This window comes from Oikopleura dioica, chromosome 2, assembly GCF_907165135.1.
Source record: "Oikopleura dioica chromosome 2, OKI2018_I68_1.0, whole genome shotgun sequence".
Classification (NCBI taxonomy): Eukaryota; Metazoa; Chordata; class Appendicularia; order Copelata; family Oikopleuridae; genus Oikopleura; species Oikopleura dioica.
Genome location: NC_137292.1, coordinates 1,571,233 through 1,588,863, shown reverse-complemented (window position 1 = coordinate 1,588,863; position 17,631 = coordinate 1,571,233). Strand labels below are relative to the sequence as shown.

Here is a 17,631-nt window from a genome sequence, read left to right as displayed (position 1 = left end):
CAGCAGTTTTCCAGTCAATCTTGATTCTTTCAAAGCTCGAGATGAGTCTGCATTGAGATGTTCTCGTCGTTGTTCGCTTTAATTTAGGTAAAATTTTCTCTAGCCATTTATGAATCGTCGCCCTGTCGAGCTCTTTTGGGTGATCTGATATCATATATTCAGATTCCATTATTGAGTTTCTTTTCGAAAATAGATCAACTCGAACGGAAAATGGCTCTTTGAAAGCCGCTCTTTTTGTTTAAATAGAGTATTTACGTTCCGGATGACTAAAGCATATTTCGAAGAAAAAAGAAACCTGGTTAATCTATTTTTACTGTCATGTTGATTTGAGGTCACAATGAATTTCTGAGTGCGTAAAGGAGAATATCTAAACTGACCGCAAAAGATCGGTACAAGCACGTTGTTCTGTACATGAGCTGGATCGCTTCAATCATTGAGTATGTTGAGCAGTTTAAAGTGTCTCACAAATTTATTATGAACTGGGTACAAACCGCAGAACAAATCGCTGCGAATAGGAGACTAGACTTATTTTCGCTCTCAAAAGTGTCCACTTCTTTTCGGACTTTTATCGATAGTCATATCAGTAATCAGATTTTTTTCGGAAATGGCAAAGGGTTCTTCTTCGAGCTTCTACCAGCCCGTAGGGAGGGGTCATCATTTTGAGCCATTCAATATGTCTAGAATCTAGACTAGTGGTTAGGGTTAGGGACTGGGAACTCCTAGCGGAGGAGTCCGGGGAGAAAGCCCCCTGATTAAGGCCTAAAGGGGGCCCTGGGTTAAATTATGGGTTAGGAGCAGCTCGAATGATAACCCCCTACTGTCCATTTACCCTAGGCGTAATCCAGGAGCTACGGCCTCCGCCAATCGGCTCTATAATTTTATCTATGCTAAAATTGCCAATTAAAATCTCCTCTCTTCAACAAACATACTTGACAATCGGTAGGGTAAATCACAAATAAATCGCCATTTTCTGGGCTTAGTAAGGGGGACATATAATACATTTTTAGAAAGCCTAGGACCTGGGGATCATTTTGACTATTGATACCAGGGGGTGATCTCGTACCCTGAGGGCATAAAGGTACCTCCGAAGTCAGAAAATTTGGCCACTTTCGGAAATTCGAATTTTCGGCCGCCCAGACCCCCAACTTCGGGGGTCTCTAGCGCCTCAGGAAGGGGGGGTAATCAGTATTTTTCGACCCCACAAAATGACCGTCAGAGCCTGAGCTACAATTCTAGCATTGCCGCTGGTTCTAAAAAGGCGGTCTGGGCGGCCGAAAATTCGAATTTCCGAAAGTGGCCAGATTTTCTGACTTCGGGGGTACCTTTATTCCCTCAGGGTACGAGATCACCCCCTGGTATCAATAGTCAAAATGATCCCCAGGTCCTGGGCTTTCTAAAAATGTATTATATGTCCCCCTTACTAAGCCCAGAAAAAAGGCGAATTATTAGTGATTTACCCTAACAATCGGTATCTTTAAAATTGATCATCTCGAGAAAATCAGTGTCTGTTAAAATATTCACCGCATTGTTATTCCAAACTCTTGCAAACTTGGTCGTTGAATTACTAGCGCCATCACCTGCCCGGTCGGTAAAACATGCTCATAAATCTGCTTCTTATTCTTCATTGATTTTTCCTTTTTCTTTTTCGTTTTTCTATTCAAAAAAGCGTTGTCTTCTATGATTTTCGCTGGAGAGAATTTTGCTGATTGATGCCACCGAGACTATACAACTGGGAAAAACTAGCCGTCCCGCAAAAAGTCTTCCTTGATCTCTGCAAACAGGAGCCGGAGCCAGAGGTGGAAAGTCAAAATTTTGAGAGGGTTTAAAAATTTCAGTTCTTGTGGTTTTGCTTTTATTTTACCGCCTGGTGGCTGCTCATTATTGCTTGTTGGTTGCTGACGATTATTGTTAGGGCGTTAATGTAAGTCTCCATAAAACTTGGCCGATAAAGGAGGACTTAGATATACTAAATTGAAAATTTTCCTCTTGTCGTTTTTTAAAAAAGAGGCTCGAAATTTTCATAAAACTTTGAATCCTACCAAGAAGGTAAAAAGAAAGAGGTAGATAATTGATAAAAATCAACACGCTGACTAAACACCTGTTACCCAAAAACAGCTGATTACCACACGGTGGCGCCCTTATAATCAAATAAAAACGACTTCATATTTGCAAAAAATTATAAAAATAAAATGACAGCTTTTGCCTTCACAGCGATTAAAAATTGAAGCATTTGAACTTCAAAAATTAATGAAAAATTGAAATGAATCTTAAAAAACTTTAGAGAGAGAGTTCGGTGAGAAATAAATTTTAGTCCATTACATAAATGTTCTGAAAATCTTTAAAAAAAAAAGAGTTTTTTGACTCAAAATCTCCACTTTTGTCTTATCTTTGTTATTTTTTGGAAGCAAGAAATCGATCCATGACTTGTTTCAAATTTTAACTCGACATCGGTAATAGATAAATTAGTCAGCAGACCACTGAATAATTTCAGTATTCACTTTGCCTTTACTTAGTCCGGCGCATATATTTTTCAGGAAATCGCTTTGTTGAGAGCTCTAAAATGAACAATTTTAGATTCGCCTTTTCCAAAAAGTATTTATTTAGGGGTATTGAAGACTTCCCGCCGGAGCGAGCGAGCATTTTGGACATTCCTGACATTTCAACTGAAATCAACGCGAGGCGCAAAAATATGTCGATGAAGTTTCAACGGATGACATCTATGTAAAAATTTCTGCCTAGCTTTGTTTATTTGTGAATAGCAATAAATAATTTACAGTTAGAAGATTTGCGAATGAATTTAAGGAAGCCGGTACAGAAATCAACATAAATTCTTTCTACAAAAAGTTAAAGGCGAAGAGAGGGGTTATCCTTCGAGCCTATGATTCCAGCCATCCAATAGGGTCCGGGGGCGAAGCCCCCTGGTTAAAGCCTTAGGTGGGGGCTATCGGGGGTGGGGTGGCTGGAGCCCCCGGGTAAAGTTTAGGTTTTGGGGAAGCTCGAATGATAACCCCCTACTACCGTTTAAAATTTATCGATATTTCTAAGGACATTTTCAGACGACTAAGAAGGGTAGTATGGGGTTATCATTCGAGCTGCCCCTAACCCTAACCCAGGGGGCAATGCCCCCCGGGACCCCCCTTAAGAGTTCCCACTCCCTAGCCCTAACCAATAGCCCAGATTCTAGAGAGATTGGATGGCTCGTATCATAGGCTCGAATGATAACCCCTCTCTACGGCTAAGAAGACTGCTAACTAATAGAAAATATTTCGAGGGTATTTATTAATGTCAAACAGTAAATAATGATTGAGTAAAAATAACGCAAAAATCACTTTCCGAATTACTTCTTTAATCTAATTCCTAATTTCTTCATAATTGCTTCGATATCAATGGTCGGAAAAAATATAAATTTTCAATTTTGACAAAAATTTCAAATTGGGGATAAATCATTATCTTGACCGTTTTTGTCATCGTCTAAACTCTAGAAACCACCTGGAAAAAACTTTTTTTCATAGCCTGGGGCGATTCTGAGGCCATTTTCATGAATTTTCTACGAACTGCCATATCTCACGTGACAGATGATGAAATCACGTGATTGATATATTTTTAGAAAGCTTAGCTTCTAGGGATTGGGGCAAAAAAAAGAAATTTGAAAAAAATCGATTCTGTATGACGAAAATTAATATTTTAATTTTTGGCCAATCAGCAAAAACCGATTTTTGGAAAAATTTTTGCTTTCCTCCTATCCTCAGAATCTGAGCTTTCCATTGATACTTGGATCATCTGGTTTCAAAGAGTATCACGTGAGTTATGGCTGTTCAAAGGCTGAAAATTTATATTTTTTCCGGCCAATGCTTTTCTCTCTGTTCATGTTCGCTCGCATATCCATCTGTTGTGGAAATGTAGTAGGATCTCCGTTGAAGTTGAACTTTGGTATATCCGTAGAATCATCTTGTCCCTCTTTGACGAGTGCGCAGATGAAAGCCATGGACTTGATGAACTCGTCGAAAGATACTTTGCCGTCGAGATTTTTGTCCAACTCAGCCATAAGCGCAGTAGAAATCTCTTCCGACGAAAACATCTCATCCTTTTCTAAACAGATATTTAAAGAAAACGCTGCCTCTTTGGCTTGTTACCTTCGTCCATCATCTTCATGAGCTCTTCTTTCGAAAGCATCTTGTCTTCACCAGCGTGATCGTTAAAGATCTCAATAATCGCATTCATCAAATCAACGATTTTTGTCATTTTCTACGAAGATGATTGAAAATGAGCGGAAAACGCCCATGTTATATTAAATTTATTTCCGGTGTTATTCACTACTTGAAATAGTCTCACTACCTCTTTGATGAAAATCTTGATATTTTTATTAAAATATTATATAATATACTCTATAATATATTCTGAGGATACAGCTTCGAAAAATAGACAGCTAGGTCAAGTAGACCGTCACCTTCTTCCGGCAGATGGTTGAGCTTAATAAATTAATACAAAAACAGGCCCGGTTTCTCAAGTTCTCAAGTACTGAATACTGTGCAGCCAAAGCAGTACGGTTCATTTGCAGGAAGCCTTCATCATTGATTCCTTACTTTAGCATAGACATTTTCAGCATCTAAAAACCCCCGAAAAAACAACAACGTGTTTATGCTTTTTCTGATTTGGAAAAAAGCGTTGACATTTACGAGAAATTCTCCTCAGCCAAGAGGATCTCTCTGACATGAGCAGCTACTTAGAGAGACAGGAGTTGAACTCGCAAGTTAATTAATTTTTCGACTCGAGAGTCTCTTTTCGTAATGCAGCTTCTTTCATTCACTTCGCTCTGTCAATCTGTTGATGAAAAAGAAAAAGAGCCGCAGAATCAAGAGAATCGAATTTCAGAAGAAGGTGCGTTTAAAAATTCAATTTACTTAACATGAGTTTTCATGAAAAAAAATCTGAAAAAATATTCATTTGAAGCGTTTTTTAAAGCAATAATCTACGGTCTCTGGCGATAAGCCTGAAACGTGTCGCCATTAAAAATATCAAAGCCGGGGTTAGGAGATTGATTGGAACAAATCTTTTGATTCACGCGAATCTATTTTTAAACCCTCTCTTCTAAAAGGGACTTTCGCTCTCACTTCTTTTTCGAAGGAAAAATGCTATTCTAGCGGTACTAGAATGGAACTAAAAGTAAAAATAAATTATTTTTTTCGAAAACCTGTGTTGAAATCCTGAGTCAGGGTAAGAAAACCTGTGTAGGGATCGAGAGTCAGAGTAAGAAAACCTGTGTAGAAATCCTGAGTCAGGGTAATAAATTATTAATAAATTATTACTAATAATACCTGTGTAGAAGTCCTGATTCAGAGTCTTAAAACCTCTGTAGAAATCCTGAGTCAGGGTCAGAAAACCTGTGTTGAAATCCTGAGTCAGGGTCAGAAAACCTGTGTAAAAATCCTTCAGGATCCTGAGTCAGGTTTTCTGCGTAGATTTCCGAGCTTAGGCGAAAATTTCCTTGAACGCAACATTGAAAAATACTGAAATTAGCGACTGAAATTTGAAGTGGCTCACTCGATAAGTGCCGGGAAAGATGAAAGTGTATCCTTACGTATTTTGACTCGCTTGATCCGCCATGCAGAAATCAGCTTCAAATGAAGTTATGTAATGTGGCAACAGGAATTATCGTTTTCAGCTGAAATCTGCATCAATTCGAAATTCGCAAACACTGATTTAGTTTCTCACGTGGCTGTGGAAAAACTTATTCAATACATGTAGATAAATATATTGCCTGTTTTGAGATAGGGTCGATTTAACACAAAAAGAAAATGTTGGGATCGGCATTAGAAAAAGACTTTGAGAAGGGGATTAAGGAGCATGACATCAGTCAGCTGCTTATCGAATAATTTCACGTTGGCATAATTTTAATGTGATATTTAAGCGTATTTACTCCTCGTCAACATTATTTGGGCTAGGGTTAGGGCTTGGGTTAAAGGGGGTAAGGTTCGGGTTAAAATAAGGGCTGAAATAAAGAATCTTCCTTATAAAAAGATTTTTTATGTTGTTTTCAGGGGGTGGTGTCTGGAATCGACAAAAAAATTCCGACAAAAATTTTGAAAAAAATGACACTTCAGAAAAAATACTCTTAAAATTTTTTGAGAAAATTTTTTTCTGAAAACTATGCAGAAATGGCTTTTTCAGGCCATAATGGACATTTCTAGGCAGTTTCGAGAAATTTTTGTTAGCGCACCAGATAATGGTGGGCGATTGAAATTAACATGAAAAAATTGAAAATTTTTGTCGGGATTTTTTTGTCGATTCCAGACACCTCCCCGTTTTCAGTAACTCAAACATTGTATTTCGATAGAAGAAAATTCAAATGTTTATTTTCTTCCTTCGAAATTTGAAATTTCAAGTTTCAAAAATATTTTCACGAAGATATTTATCTTTAATTTTGGTGAAAAAGCTCTGGAATTTATTCATTTAACCCTCAAGAAGGATAAAGCATGGATTCTCCTAAGAAAAAAACCAAAAAAAAACAGATTTCTCGATGAGAAAAATGCTGATCCTTATCACTATCTCAGATAGTCTATCTGACCCCGTTAAAACCGAAACATGCATATTTACGAATCAATGATCCCCCGCCAATGTGTCCTAATAACCCAAATGTCCTCCCCAGCTAGACTTCCAACAAATCGTCGTCCCCAGCAGGGCTGCTGAATTCGGAGCGTTTGCGTTTACCCGCGATTTCTTTGGCGGAAAATCCGCAGCTGTTTCACGGAAAATCCGCAGTTTTTTTCACGGAAGATCCGCCGGTTTCAAGCGGAGAAAAGGGAGCGGAGAATCGCGGATAATCCGCCGAAATTTCCGCTGAAAAGACGAATTTAAACGGTGTTCCTCCCTTTTGATTGGCTAGAGAAATAGGGTAGCGGGTAATCGCGGACGATCCGCGCGGCGGATAAAATCGGACGATCGGACGATCGGAGAATAGCGCGGAGAAACGGAGAAAATCAGCGGATCTTCCGCCAAAAAATCGCGGGCAAACGCAAACGCTCCGAATTCAGCAGCCCTGGTCCCCAGCGTAAAAACGCCCGTTGAGATGAAAAAATCAAGTTCTATTTACTCAAGGAGCGTAACGGAAATACAAAAAAAAAGAAGTCGGACAGGGCGCGATCACGGCGCTCTTTCACGCCGCCGCTGATGCGCGAAAACGCGCCAAAGCGGAATTCGCGAAGCCTTCCACTTCGGAGAAATAAAAAATTCGAAAAAAAGTAACGACGGCGGAAGCTTTTAGAAATTGAGAGAACTCTGAAAAAAACGAGCAATAAAAAAACATTCTCCGAAAAGGAAAATCATCGCTTCTTTGCCTGAGATTTTTGTTGTAGCTTGAGAGAATAGCCTGAAATTTGAAGCAGCTTTCTTTGATTTCAACAATTTGGTAAGTCAAATTGAAGGAATATAATAGCTTTGAGGAGCAAATCTGTACTTGAGCCAACCTTCGTAGAGGCCTGACTCAGGGTTTGAAAAGGGTAGAAAGCCTGAGTCAGGTTAAGAAGCATCGCGGCTTTTTAAAAACGAAGCCGCGAAGCTTTTCAGACCTGACTCAGGTTTTCTACACAGGGTGCCGATTTGAGCCGCAGGCGGCTTAAAATCTTCAATTCATTTAAGCCGCAAGCGGCTTTTTCTTCATCTTCTTATCGAAATCCACCGAACATGAGAGAGTCCCATTTTCGACGCCAGTTTTTGCTCCTTGTCAAAACATTGGAAGTTTGATTGTAGATATTGGCCGCAAGATTAAAATTCTGTCTTTTTGAGCAAATTCGCGTTTCCGCCTCGCCCTTGTCGCCCAACGCGGTCTCCTTGTCCCTTTCTTGGGCAAGGTCCAAAATTTTCAAAATAAAAATCACCCAGCACTATCAACAACAAAAAAGGGGTCTTGGAACAAAAACGAAGTCTTTGAAACTTCCTCCAAGGCGTTTTTGAACTAAGAAATTGATATTCTTCTTGAACTTTTTTTTTATATTTTTTTTCTGGCAAGAGATTTTCGAAAAAAAAGAAGATGAAGATGAAATAGTCAAATAAGGAGGTAAAATTTCAAGTCAAATAAGTACTTGAAGATGAACTATAAAAAAAGCCGCGCAGCGGCTTTAAGAAAAACAAAGCCGCTCTGCGGCTTTGCCAGTTTTTTGCCGCTGTGTTCTCATAAAGAATTATCAAATCCTGACTCAGGTTTTTACACAGGTTGCCGAATTCCGCCTACCTTGAAACAATCAAGTTTGAAAGGCCCTTGGTCCCCTTAATCTGCATCACGTGACCTTAAATCTTTCCGCTTTCAAAATCCGAACAAAACAATCCCAAGCTCAAGATCAAGCTCAACAATGAATGACTTCAATCTGTGAACTCAAGATTGAAATTTCAATCTTGGCCAAGAAAAAAACTTCCCCCATTGTTAAAGTTTTTAACAAAAAAAAAGAACAGGAGCTGATGTGTGTCAAGCAGAGCTAAATCCTTTTTTGAAGCGGCTTAATTGAGCGCAAAGGTTACAAAGTAGGTGAAGTCGTTTCTTTTGTCCTTTCTGTAGACTGTATTAATGGGCACTTGAATTGATGGTAACCAGGGGTTGACGTGGGGAGTGAGAGCGAAAAGGAGGAATGGACACAAATCGAGTTCATGGGATCGCCATAAATCTGCCAACAATGTGACAACGGCGCATCAACCCAGATTCCGACAACGCTTCGCTTTTTTCGCGCTTGGGCACCTTATGACAAAGAAATATTGTCTTTCGACGGGTTCTAAGAATTGTTACGAGATTTTCGAAGCAATGAGCGTGGCTGCTAACAGTTTCAAAAAGAATGACACTAAGGATCTCAGAAACATGTCCGGCTACTCTCTCATAACATTTTTTCTACTATCAGAAGTCGCTGCAGGAGCGTCATATTCTCACAGATTTTTATCGCTTCGATACAAGCCCAATGAGCAGGTCCTCCGCTCTGTGAGACGTCACTACTCAGAGTGATACAGTTTCCAAACAAGAATATCAAAATAAAAAATATAATATTTTCTTCAGAAACAAACATGGCGACTCGAGAGTCCAGGATGTCCTTAGATTCAGGTATGAAAAAGTTTTTTCTTAGGTGAAAAAAAAACTAGAATCAACAATTCTTCCTGGTGATTTTTAGTCTCAGCAATTTCCTATCAATTACAGTCTTATGGTAAAAAAATACTCAAAAAACAGCCAAATATGATATTTGAAATATCGAGTTTTCAAGAGTCTTTTTTTTATATTTTTGCAAAAGAAAATTTGATTTGTAAAGAGAAAATTTCTAAAAAACGCTCTTGAAAATTTCTAGTCATAACAAAAACTGCTTCAAAAATTGCTCATCGCATGCCAAAATTTCAACTTGTAACATGTCTGTTTCCAAAATCCGCCTTTGCCTTGAAACTCACTTTGATTTGACCTTCTTAGGCTTTTCCGATGAGAAACAAATACGGAAGCAAAAACACAAACGAACGCGAAACAAGTCCAAACAACGGCGAAAGCTATGCAAGGATGACATCGGTAAATAAATTAAAACAGCGTCGCATGGCGTTTTCAAATTTGCGAATTTTGAAACGAAATTGATTGCTTTGTAGAATTCGGGAAATAACGATATTTTAGGCAAACCACTTTTGGAGAGCTACAGTCACATGGCACACATAGGAATCGTTTTCTTTTGATAAAAATATTGTTCATTTGAGAAATCATGTCGAAAACGAAAAAGGCTCTGGCGGAGACTGTTTCGGGGAAATCTCTCCAGATATGACAAAAATCGCTATTTCCGAAAATAGCGCGAAATTCTCAGGTATGTTACCAAAACTTCAACCTAACCATGACCGACCGATTGGGCTAAATTCCTTTTGCTACTCATCTGGCCCCACCCTCTTAGTATCATTTTTGATTCTTTCTTATCACCTCATTAACCGCTCTTTAAAAATTCAGATTGCGAGGGGGCCACCCTGAATCACACCAACTCCGACTCAGCAAATAGCGATGTCGATTCTGTCCGCCTTAGGTATTTCCTCGTTCTTTTTTGACCCGGTTCTCATTGTTGATTTCAAGACCTGCTCACTCTCATCTCACTTCGAAAATGCGACAGTCGGTGATGAGCTGGAACATGAACTTTGAATTTGGCAATGTCGACATTTTGGAATCCGTCTTGGCGGTGATGGACCAGTTGAAGGATGAAAAACCGGAGCTAGAATCGCCAAATGAGGAAGAAGAAATCTTCGATTTCCAGAAATCGGTAAGGGCTTTCCCCAGTTTTTCCATCACTAACTCCTTTCTAGCCAACTCCTCCAGCAACACCACCACCAAGCGCAATGACCAACCGATCCTCTCCAGCCACGACCATCAACGAGGAGCCAATTTACGACCAGGTCCCCTGCGAAGCCACTGCAATCATTCAACGAACGGAGACGATTTACGAAAGAATCCCCAACCAAAACCCTCCTCCAAACAACAACTCTCAAACAAACAACACAATCGCTCGCCCAAAATTTCGACCACCACCGCCTGTTCCTGAGCCTGAAGGTAAATAAAACATGTGACATTATATCTAAACATTTTTTTCAGAAGACGTCATTTACGATTTCATCGGCAGCTCCCCAGGATCGGTCGCCAAGTTTCAATACCATTTGTAACTTTCCCCCTTTCTTGCCAAATTTTTAACGACTCTGAGTTGAACGAGACTCGCAGTCGGAAAAAGGTGAACCTGGATCAAAGTAAAAGCGAAAAATTGAAGATATAAAGAGCAAAGAAATAATTGACGTCGATGTGACTCGTTTATGCATCTTAAAACTGTTACAAAACATAAAAAACCATCTTTCTTTAAATAAAAAATAATCATTTGTGCATATAGAAATCCCTCTTGTATTTTTTTTTGTTTATTGACAAGTGATGATGATTGAGATTCGTTTTTTTTTTGTTGTTTGAAATTGAGGCAGAACATAATAAATTTTTGAGAGTATCATTTTGAGGAAATGATTTGTTTTACGTGCCAGCAGTTAAAAAAAGTTATTGATGGCGCGATGTTTTTTCGGTAGTCTAAGAGTCTTGTTAAAGTTATTCGGTGGATGAGTCGATGTCGCTGGGTGGGACACCGACGGAAGAAATGGCTTCGGCCGCGTTGGGGATTACGGACTCGACTTCTTCTTCTTCACTGGAGCTAAAAATATGAATTAAAAGGGGTTGTCTGTAACTGAAATGTTGGAGCTCAAGATTTTGTCTTTTTTCTTTCCATATTTTCAAAAAAATGGGATTTTTTGCCTCAGATCAATTCAAATTTTTGAAAGAGCAAGTTTTTCTTGCGCTTTTCTCTGATTTTTTGATTCAATAGCAATCAATGAAACTATTCAAAACTCTGTCAATTTTGAATTGTTCAACATTTGGCTTCATACGAAACCTTGAGGGATCTGCAATAGAAGATTTAGGACCGTCTGACTCCGACAGTTCTGTGTCTGACACAGATCCTACAGAATCTTTGGAAAAAAGGGCACTACTGGAACTACTGGTAGATACTTCTTCACCAGAGATTGAACAACTTGAACCAGAAGTGAGAGAAACACTTTCTTCTTTACTTGGTGTTTTGGCAAATGAGACTGTTTTCTTACTATAAATTAGTAGCTAGAGATTGTTCTCAATGAGGTTAAAATGATCAGATCAGATTTGAAGTCGTAAAAGTCAAAAATGGTGTCCCTGCGCTAGAGAAGAAAGTCACGTTTCATGTGATCCTTGGCAAAAGTTCAAGAATCCGAGGACTCGTTTGAGCCTGTTGGCTCCGCTCTGAACGCCTTAGGTCCCGGGTCTGAAGTCTTTTGTTCCGGAACAACACTAAGCCTTGGCGTATGACCATAAAAATGTTCTTCAAATGCCTACTCTAGGAATACGACTGTATTTATTCAATTAATTTTGATCGTAGGAAAAGGCCAAAATGGTGAGTTTACCTAGATGAGCTTGAAGAACTTGAAGAACTCGTTCGTTTCTTTTCGGCAACTGGAACAACAGAGGATACATCAGTTTGATCTTCAGTTGGAGGCTCAGCTACCGACGAGACCTTGTCTTCAACGACTTCAGAAGGTGGCTCGGCTACAGACGAGATTTTTACTTCACTTAAACGGACTTTAAGAATCATATTTAAGAACTTTCCCACCTTTCTGAAGATGAAGAGGAGGACGACGATGAAGATGAAGGAGCTTATGTTATGGTCAAAAAAACAAACGTGATTATGAATCGACCGTTTAAATCGTAAAAAGGGATCATGATGAATTGAGTTTTGGAATGAGTCTTTTTTCTCGAAATTCTTCGACCAAAGGTACATTAATGCGATTTTACGACCAATTCCTTTCTCATCATTCACCATTTCAACGGTTTGAACATGACTCGCTTCTGGCCCCTTTTCTTCTTCAATAACCGGCGCTGGAACTGGCGACCTTTGACATTCCATTAGTTCAACTCTACTAATGATTGACTTACGGAGCCCGGCTAGAATCGCTGGATGAACTTGAAGAGCTCGATTTCTTCTGTGGGACTGGCTCTGGGAGGGGGCTATGAAAAGATGTCATTACCGGTAGTGTTAAAAGGTTTATGGTTGTTTAAAGATGGGAAGTTTCTTTCTGACTTGTAATTATCGACTAACGACTCTGGTTTCGTGGCGGCGACTGGCTCGACAACTGTCTTCTTCTGAAATTTATTTTCAATTCAAAAAGGTTCCTTGTATTCACTGTTAGTTGAACCTATTATGGTAGTAGGGGGTTATCGCCGATAACTTATCGGTCCCGCCGCCCCTAACCCTTAGGCAAATCAAGGGGGCTAAAACCCCCTTAGGCGAATCAAGGAGGCTTGTTTTTCTTCGACTCATAAAAGATGAATTTCTAACTTCTCTTCCATGATTTTTAGGCGATCTTGAAATCAAAGAAATTTACCTTGCAGCACTTGTTTCCCATTTTTTCGCTTTCTCAAGAATGGATCTAATCCGCGGTACTTAAAATCTCTGTCTCACGCTAAAAACTACTTCTTTATTTGAATGAGGCCTGGCTCTGAGAAAGGAGAACTCTCGTCGTATAATATAATATCGTAAAATGTCAACTTGAGCAAAAAAGTTACGAGCGACGGAGCGATGCCGGGCCAGAGACGGCATTCCTTTACGATTCATCAGAACGAAATAAAAGAAGTCGTTTCAATTCTTTCTAAGATTGACAGCTATTCAAAATTATCATCGCAGAAAGAAAATGACTTTAAATTACTTCGTGTCAGATTCTGATTTCTTGTACTACAGTAGTTTGCCCTGTTTTTATCCCTGAATTCGTAAATGCTACTCAAAGTAGACTAAAAGATACCAAAAGTACTAAACTTTAGCACTCGCAAAGCTCACGGGTAAAAGTTCCAAGTTTCCAGTGCGGTAGGTCTTCCATCAACAGCGGAGCGAAGGTCCTCCGCTCAATATGCTCCCAGGGGGTCCTCCGACCACAGAACGAGAAAAAAGAGGAAACCGTCAATTGCCCGTTCGCCCATTCATTATTGGTTTTACGATAACCCCAACAATTTTTCAGATTTTGTCATAATTATTAAATTCTCTTGCTTGTGAAAAATCTTTATAGAAAGAATCATGTCGACCGGTATGCTTCCTTTCCCCGTCTCCCAAGACCCGAACATTCCAATTTCCTTCACAACAGGTAAGCTCAAAGAAAACTCTACTCAGCCATTACTATTATCATCTTTTCTATTTCAGTTACAACTGTCTCTTTCAAGTTGAATTTCATCCCGAATTTCGAAAGATTGAAAGTCGAAAAACCGCTCTATTTTTTGATTTTTAAACCGTCTAGTTAAGATTTGAGAAAAAAGCCAAACACAACCATTACTGAGAGCATTACTGTATTACTGTATCAACGTTTGTTGTCAACAGTGACAATACAAATCGTGCTACAGTAAGTTTGATCGCGTAACCGCTTAATTAAGGATATCACCGGCAAAAAGCATCGTCGCGGCGAAAAACGCGCTCTTTCTGGCTATTTCTTCAGCTAGAAAGAGCGAACAAAGGATGAACTAACGATAATTTTAGGGAAACCACTTCTGGGAAATGTATCTGAGTTTCTAGTGAAAAACCAGAGTAAGCCGCTTTCTGGGCCAGGAGCTGCTTATGACAATGTGATCCCAGACACAATTTCGAAGATTAGCCGCGGTAAATCAGCCCCCCATTCTTTCCCTTCCTTAATTTTTATTCCAGATGAGCACCGAAACGTCCTACGAGCGCGAAAGTTCGCGATGGACATCGCCCTGCGTTTTGCGCAACGAAAGCAGCAAGAAAAGAACACGAAGATGGCTGCACAGCAGCTTCAGCGACAGCGCGCTGTGGCTATTATGTGCAAGATTTACGTCGGGTCGATTTACTACGAAATCGGAGAAGCGACGATTCGACAGAGCTTCGAGACTTTTGGACCGGTTCGCTCGATTGATATGAGCTATGATCAGGAAAGGCCTTCAAGGTCCTTAATAATATAATTTGGACAAGTAAGCAGCCATGAAAAGGGAACAAATCGTCACAAAGGCTTCTGCTTCCTCGAGTTTGAATGTCCAGAAGCTGCGTTTCTCGCGCTGGAGCACATGCAATCTATCACTATTGGCGGGCGCGCGGTCAAGGTAAACTTGTCCGTCTATCTTTCTTCATTTCCCTTTCCCGTTTAGGTCGGCCGTTTGAGCAACATTGGCCAAGTCGCTGCGCAGCACTTTATCGCTCAGTTTGGAAACGAAGCCGCGAAGTACCATCGTGTCTACGTCGCGAATATCCACGCGAATATCTGCGACGATGATATCAAGGCTGTCTTTGAATCCTTTGGCCGCGTTCTTAGGTAACTTCGAGTTTGATCCCAAAGCCTTCATTTCTCTTTTTTAGCTGTCAGTTGGTCAAAAATGTCGATACCGGGCGACACAAGCACTACGGCTTCGTCGAGTACGACAACGCTCAATCTATGAAAGAAGCTATCTCCGCCATGAATGGATTCGATCTTGGAGGGCAGTGCATTCGCGTCGGCCCATGCGTCGTGCCTCCTTCTATGCACAATATTCCCACAGTCGCTCCTGGAAACGCTTCTACCGCGCTCAGTGGGGCTAAGGCTGTGCAGGAAATGCTCAGAAAGAAGAAGAAAGAGTCTGGTGAACCTAGCCCGCCGAAGGATTCGATGGCGGATGTTCTTGCAATTAGAGAAGAGGTTTATAAATTTTAAGATTTTTCTGATTGAGAAGCCGCTTGCAGCTTCGGTTGTTAAGGCCCATGCAGTCGATAATCCAAGAAATGCTAGAACAGAATATAATCCCTGTTTTTAGCTCAACAAGAAAGCACGAAACCCAACTTGCGACGACGACAGCGGCCAAATGAAGATCGCCGGCGGAGCGCAACGAAACATGATCATGCGAAAGCTCATGACGCGGCGATCGAATGTCATCGTCCTCAGGAATATGCTGACGGCGGACGAACTCGACGAAGAGGTGGAATCCGAGGTGACGCAAGAATGCTCGCAATATGGCAGTGTTCAAAGAGTGGTGATCTATCAAGAAGTTGACAGATTTGCGCCAGGAAAGAGTTTGACTTTGGAGCATTGTCTCTAGATTTAGTTTTGTGTACAACCCTGGGATTCGTTAAAAACGATCATTTCAGAATTTGGCATCATGAAAATATCAAAAAACAGTGTTTTCTACATAAAAGAGAGGTAAAGGAGTTAATACCAATTAACGTGACTAAGAAGAAAAGGGTCAGATTTTAGATGAAGGCATTTTATGTAACTCGTATGTAAAAGATTTAGGAAAATAGTAAAGAAAGTCAAACTTTTGAAAGGCTGTGAACCAATAGTCAAAATTTTCGTCCAATTCGCGGATCCCGACGGCGCAGAATTGGCGAAAAAAGAACTTGGCGGTCGATTTTTTGCTGGTAGAAAGATAAACGCCCAGACTTATGATGAAACTGCTTTTGAAATGAAAGATTACACCGCATAATTCAATAAACAATCCCCCAAGAAACTGACGCTAGAATTTTTGATAACCTCCCTACTGCCCACTTGAATTTTGTTTTCAAAGTGTACTGTACTGTACAGACTGTCCGATGTAGTAATTCTGTATTAATTTCATTCAAAATTTGAATTTAGAATAATAAAACTTATTTCATCTTTTTCTTCTGAAAATAATCGTTATCATTCAGCGAAATGGAAGCAAAAGATTTAGATGATGTCACAAATCTAAATCCCGAACACTTGAGATACTGTCTCAAAAGTCTGGGCCGCTACATCCCCGGACATATCCACGACACAATACCTGCTGAAGAAGCGATACCTTTGGTAATAGATCATATATCCAGCGTTCATGGATATGAACACGAGAATCTACCAAATATTCCGGAAAGCGGGCTCATATTTTTCTCAAAACACCCTCATATCCAGAAGCCGCTTGCGGCTTCGATTCCAGGGACAGCGCGGCTTTCTGCCTCGGCTTTCTCGGTTTCTCGTAGAAGCAAAGTTTGTCTAGCCCTAGTAAAAGATCCGTCGAATGAAAAAGCAGAACGACAACGATTTTAAGCTTCAAATGAGCTTAGTCGAAGACGGCATCCTCCTCCCTTCTACGAATTTCTTCGTTTCGAATCTCATCATGTTTCGCCGAGCCGTTGAATTCTGTAGGTAGTCCCTTCGCTTCCTGCCTAATTCCCCTTCTCTAGGCATGCACGATTTGTGTTTAACTCTGCTAGCGTACAAAGAAGGCGCTCCACTTTTAGTCTACAAAGAAGAAGAAGAAACAAGCACGATAGAAATAGACATTGGTCTGAAGAAAATGATCGAAATCTACCGCGGCCGTCCGGAAATAACGATCTGGCAGGAGCTCAGGCGCCTTTTCAGAGAACAACTCGACGATTTGTTCAATAAAATCAGAGTAAGGATCACCCGAAGAATTTTTTAAACAGAAATTTTTAGGGCTATCGAAGTTTACTGATAGACTGCTGCGGCATTGACGAGTTGCGCGGCTACGAAAGCTCTCTCAACGCCGAAATCCCAATCAAAACCGCTGATTTGGACCTTTTCAAGCACCCGAAATTTTCGCCAAGCTACGAGATCAAAGATCGCCCAAAAGTAAAGGCAAAGTCGCGCAAAAAGACCAAAATTAATCAAAATCCCCCTTCCGAAAGGTAAAAAGGCTACTTAAAACACATTCATACACTCCTTGAACCGAAACTTTAAGTTCGTAATTCTTGCTATCAAAGAAACCGCTATTTTTTGTAAATTGAAAAATGAAGAAACATTCGACGCAATTATTGGCGGCATCGTTTTTTCTATTTCGTATGAACAATTTTTTATATATTAAATATGTATACAAACAACCGTGTATCATTCTTTACATAGAACAAACTACAAACAGACTGACTTTTTTTACTGTGAATCTTTGCTACTGTAAGACAAAAACCGAAAAAAACTCAGTTCACAAACGGAAAATAAACGCCGAGAAATCCAAAAATCAAAGAAAAAGTCCACAAAACCGGACGTATTCGGACTTTTTAAAGCTTTCTTTACAGTAGTCGATGCTTATTGACAGGTTTTTATGCAAAAAATCTACCCTTGGTTTTGTTTAAAAACTGTTTTCTTTGAACAGCT

General features: G+C 40.0%; 5 protein-coding genes across 8 annotated transcripts; 3 read left to right on the top strand and 2 right to left on the bottom strand.

Annotated features, from left to right (window-relative positions):
* Nucleotides 1-3,805: 3,805 nt before the first annotated feature.
* On the bottom strand, nt 3,806-4,242 carry LOC145697537 (uncharacterized). Its single transcript, XM_081774761.1, has 2 exons — nt 4,134-4,242; nt 3,806-4,089 (listed from the first exon to the last, which is right to left on the bottom strand). Exons 1-2 carry the CDS (start codon nt 4,240-4,242, stop codon nt 3,806-3,808), a joined length of 393 nt encoding a protein of 130 aa, XP_081630887.1.
* Nucleotides 4,243-4,758: 516 nt separating this feature from the next.
* Nucleotides 4,759-10,868, top strand: LOC145700463 (uncharacterized). Of its 3 annotated transcripts, XM_081777729.1 has the most exons (10): nt 4,760-4,878; nt 9,035-9,079; nt 9,434-9,526; nt 9,626-9,668; nt 9,730-9,809; nt 9,947-10,019; nt 10,067-10,250; nt 10,294-10,537; nt 10,580-10,615; nt 10,730-10,868. In XM_081777729.1, the coding sequence occupies exons 1-10, from the start codon at nt 4,788-4,790 to the stop codon at nt 10,744-10,746; spliced, it is 906 nt and encodes a 301-aa protein (XP_081633855.1). In that variant the 5' UTR covers nt 4,760-4,787; the 3' UTR covers nt 10,747-10,868. The 3 variants fall into 3 exon arrangements, with proteins under 3 accessions (XP_081633854.1, XP_081633855.1, XP_081633856.1); XM_081777728.1 differs by lacking the exon at nt 10,730-10,868 and having other exon boundaries at nt 4,759-4,878; nt 10,580-10,723; XM_081777730.1 differs by lacking the exons at nt 4,760-4,878; nt 10,730-10,868 and adding an exon at nt 7,203-7,405 and having other exon boundaries at nt 10,580-10,723.
* A 12-nt stretch (nt 10,869-10,880) lies between these two features.
* On the bottom strand, nt 10,881-13,057 carry LOC145700465 (uncharacterized). 2 transcript variants are annotated; one of them, XM_081777731.1, is made up of 7 exons: nt 12,928-13,057; nt 12,624-12,685; nt 12,479-12,550; nt 12,350-12,435; nt 12,156-12,201; nt 11,950-12,114; nt 10,881-11,171 (listed from the first exon to the last, which is right to left on the bottom strand). In XM_081777731.1, exons 1-7 carry the CDS (start codon nt 12,946-12,948, stop codon nt 11,069-11,071), a joined length of 555 nt encoding a protein of 184 aa, XP_081633857.1. In that variant the 5' UTR covers nt 12,949-13,057; the 3' UTR covers nt 10,881-11,068. The 2 variants fall into 2 exon arrangements, with proteins under 2 accessions (XP_081633857.1, XP_081633858.1); XM_081777732.1 differs by having other exon boundaries at nt 10,883-11,171; nt 12,642-12,685.
* Nucleotides 13,058-13,523: 466 nt separating this feature from the next.
* Nucleotides 13,524-15,622, top strand: LOC145696382 (poly(U)-binding-splicing factor PUF60-like). The gene is given in 6 exon segments (XM_081773406.1): nt 13,524-13,677; nt 14,064-14,183; nt 14,229-14,641; nt 14,687-14,850; nt 14,895-15,210; nt 15,326-15,622. Coding segments are annotated over 6 exon segments (1,362 nt in total). The 5' UTR covers nt 13,524-13,610; the 3' UTR covers nt 15,608-15,622.
* An 882-nt stretch (nt 15,623-16,504) lies between these two features.
* Nucleotides 16,505-17,476, top strand: LOC145697256 (uncharacterized). Its single transcript, XM_081774432.1, has 3 exons — nt 16,505-16,661; nt 16,704-16,915; nt 16,957-17,476. Exons 1-3 carry the CDS (start codon nt 16,538-16,540, stop codon nt 17,170-17,172), a joined length of 552 nt encoding a protein of 183 aa, XP_081630558.1. The 5' UTR covers nt 16,505-16,537; the 3' UTR covers nt 17,173-17,476.
* Nucleotides 17,477-17,631: the final 155 nt, after the last annotated feature.

What these genes read in the sequence shown, in the direction of transcription:
- LOC145697537 (XM_081774761.1), bottom strand. Translation starts at nt 4,242, where the DNA reads ATGACAAAAATCGTTGATTTGATGAATGCGATTATTGAGATCTTTAAC. An exon ending in CATGAAGATGATGGACGAAG is followed by an intron (nt 4,090 to 4,133) that starts GTAACAAGCCAA and finishes ATATCTGTTTAG; the next exon opens with AAAAGGATGAGATGTTTTCG.
- LOC145700463 (XM_081777728.1), top strand. Translation starts at nt 4,788, where the DNA reads ATGCAGCTTCTTTCATTCACTTCGCTCTGTCAATCTGTTGATGAAAAA. An exon ending in CAGGATGTCCTTAGATTCAG is followed by an intron (nt 9,080 to 9,433) that starts GTATGAAAAAGT and finishes TGACCTTCTTAG; the next exon opens with GCTTTTCCGATGAGAAACAA. An exon ending in AGTCACATGGCACACATAGG is followed by an intron (nt 9,669 to 9,729) that starts AATCGTTTTCTT and finishes AAACGAAAAAGG; the next exon opens with CTCTGGCGGAGACTGTTTCG.
- LOC145700465 (XM_081777731.1), bottom strand. Translation starts at nt 12,948, where the DNA reads ATGGGAAACAAGTGCTGCAAG. An exon ending in TCGTTAGTCGATAATTACAA is followed by an intron (nt 12,551 to 12,623) that starts GTCAGAAAGAAA and finishes ATCTTTTCATAG; the next exon opens with CCCCCTCCCAGAGCCAGTCC. An exon ending in TCCTCTTCATCTTCAGAAAG is followed by an intron (nt 12,115 to 12,155) that starts GTGGGAAAGTTC and finishes AGTCCGTTTAAG; the next exon opens with TGAAGTAAAAATCTCGTCTG.
- LOC145697256 (XM_081774432.1), top strand. Translation starts at nt 16,538, where the DNA reads ATGAAAAAGCAGAACGACAACGATTTTAAGCTTCAAATGAGCTTAGTC. An exon ending in TCGCCGAGCCGTTGAATTCT is followed by an intron (nt 16,662 to 16,703) that starts GTAGGTAGTCCC and finishes CCCCTTCTCTAG; the next exon opens with GCATGCACGATTTGTGTTTA. An exon ending in ATTTGTTCAATAAAATCAGA is followed by an intron (nt 16,916 to 16,956) that starts GTAAGGATCACC and finishes AGAAATTTTTAG; the next exon opens with GGCTATCGAAGTTTACTGAT.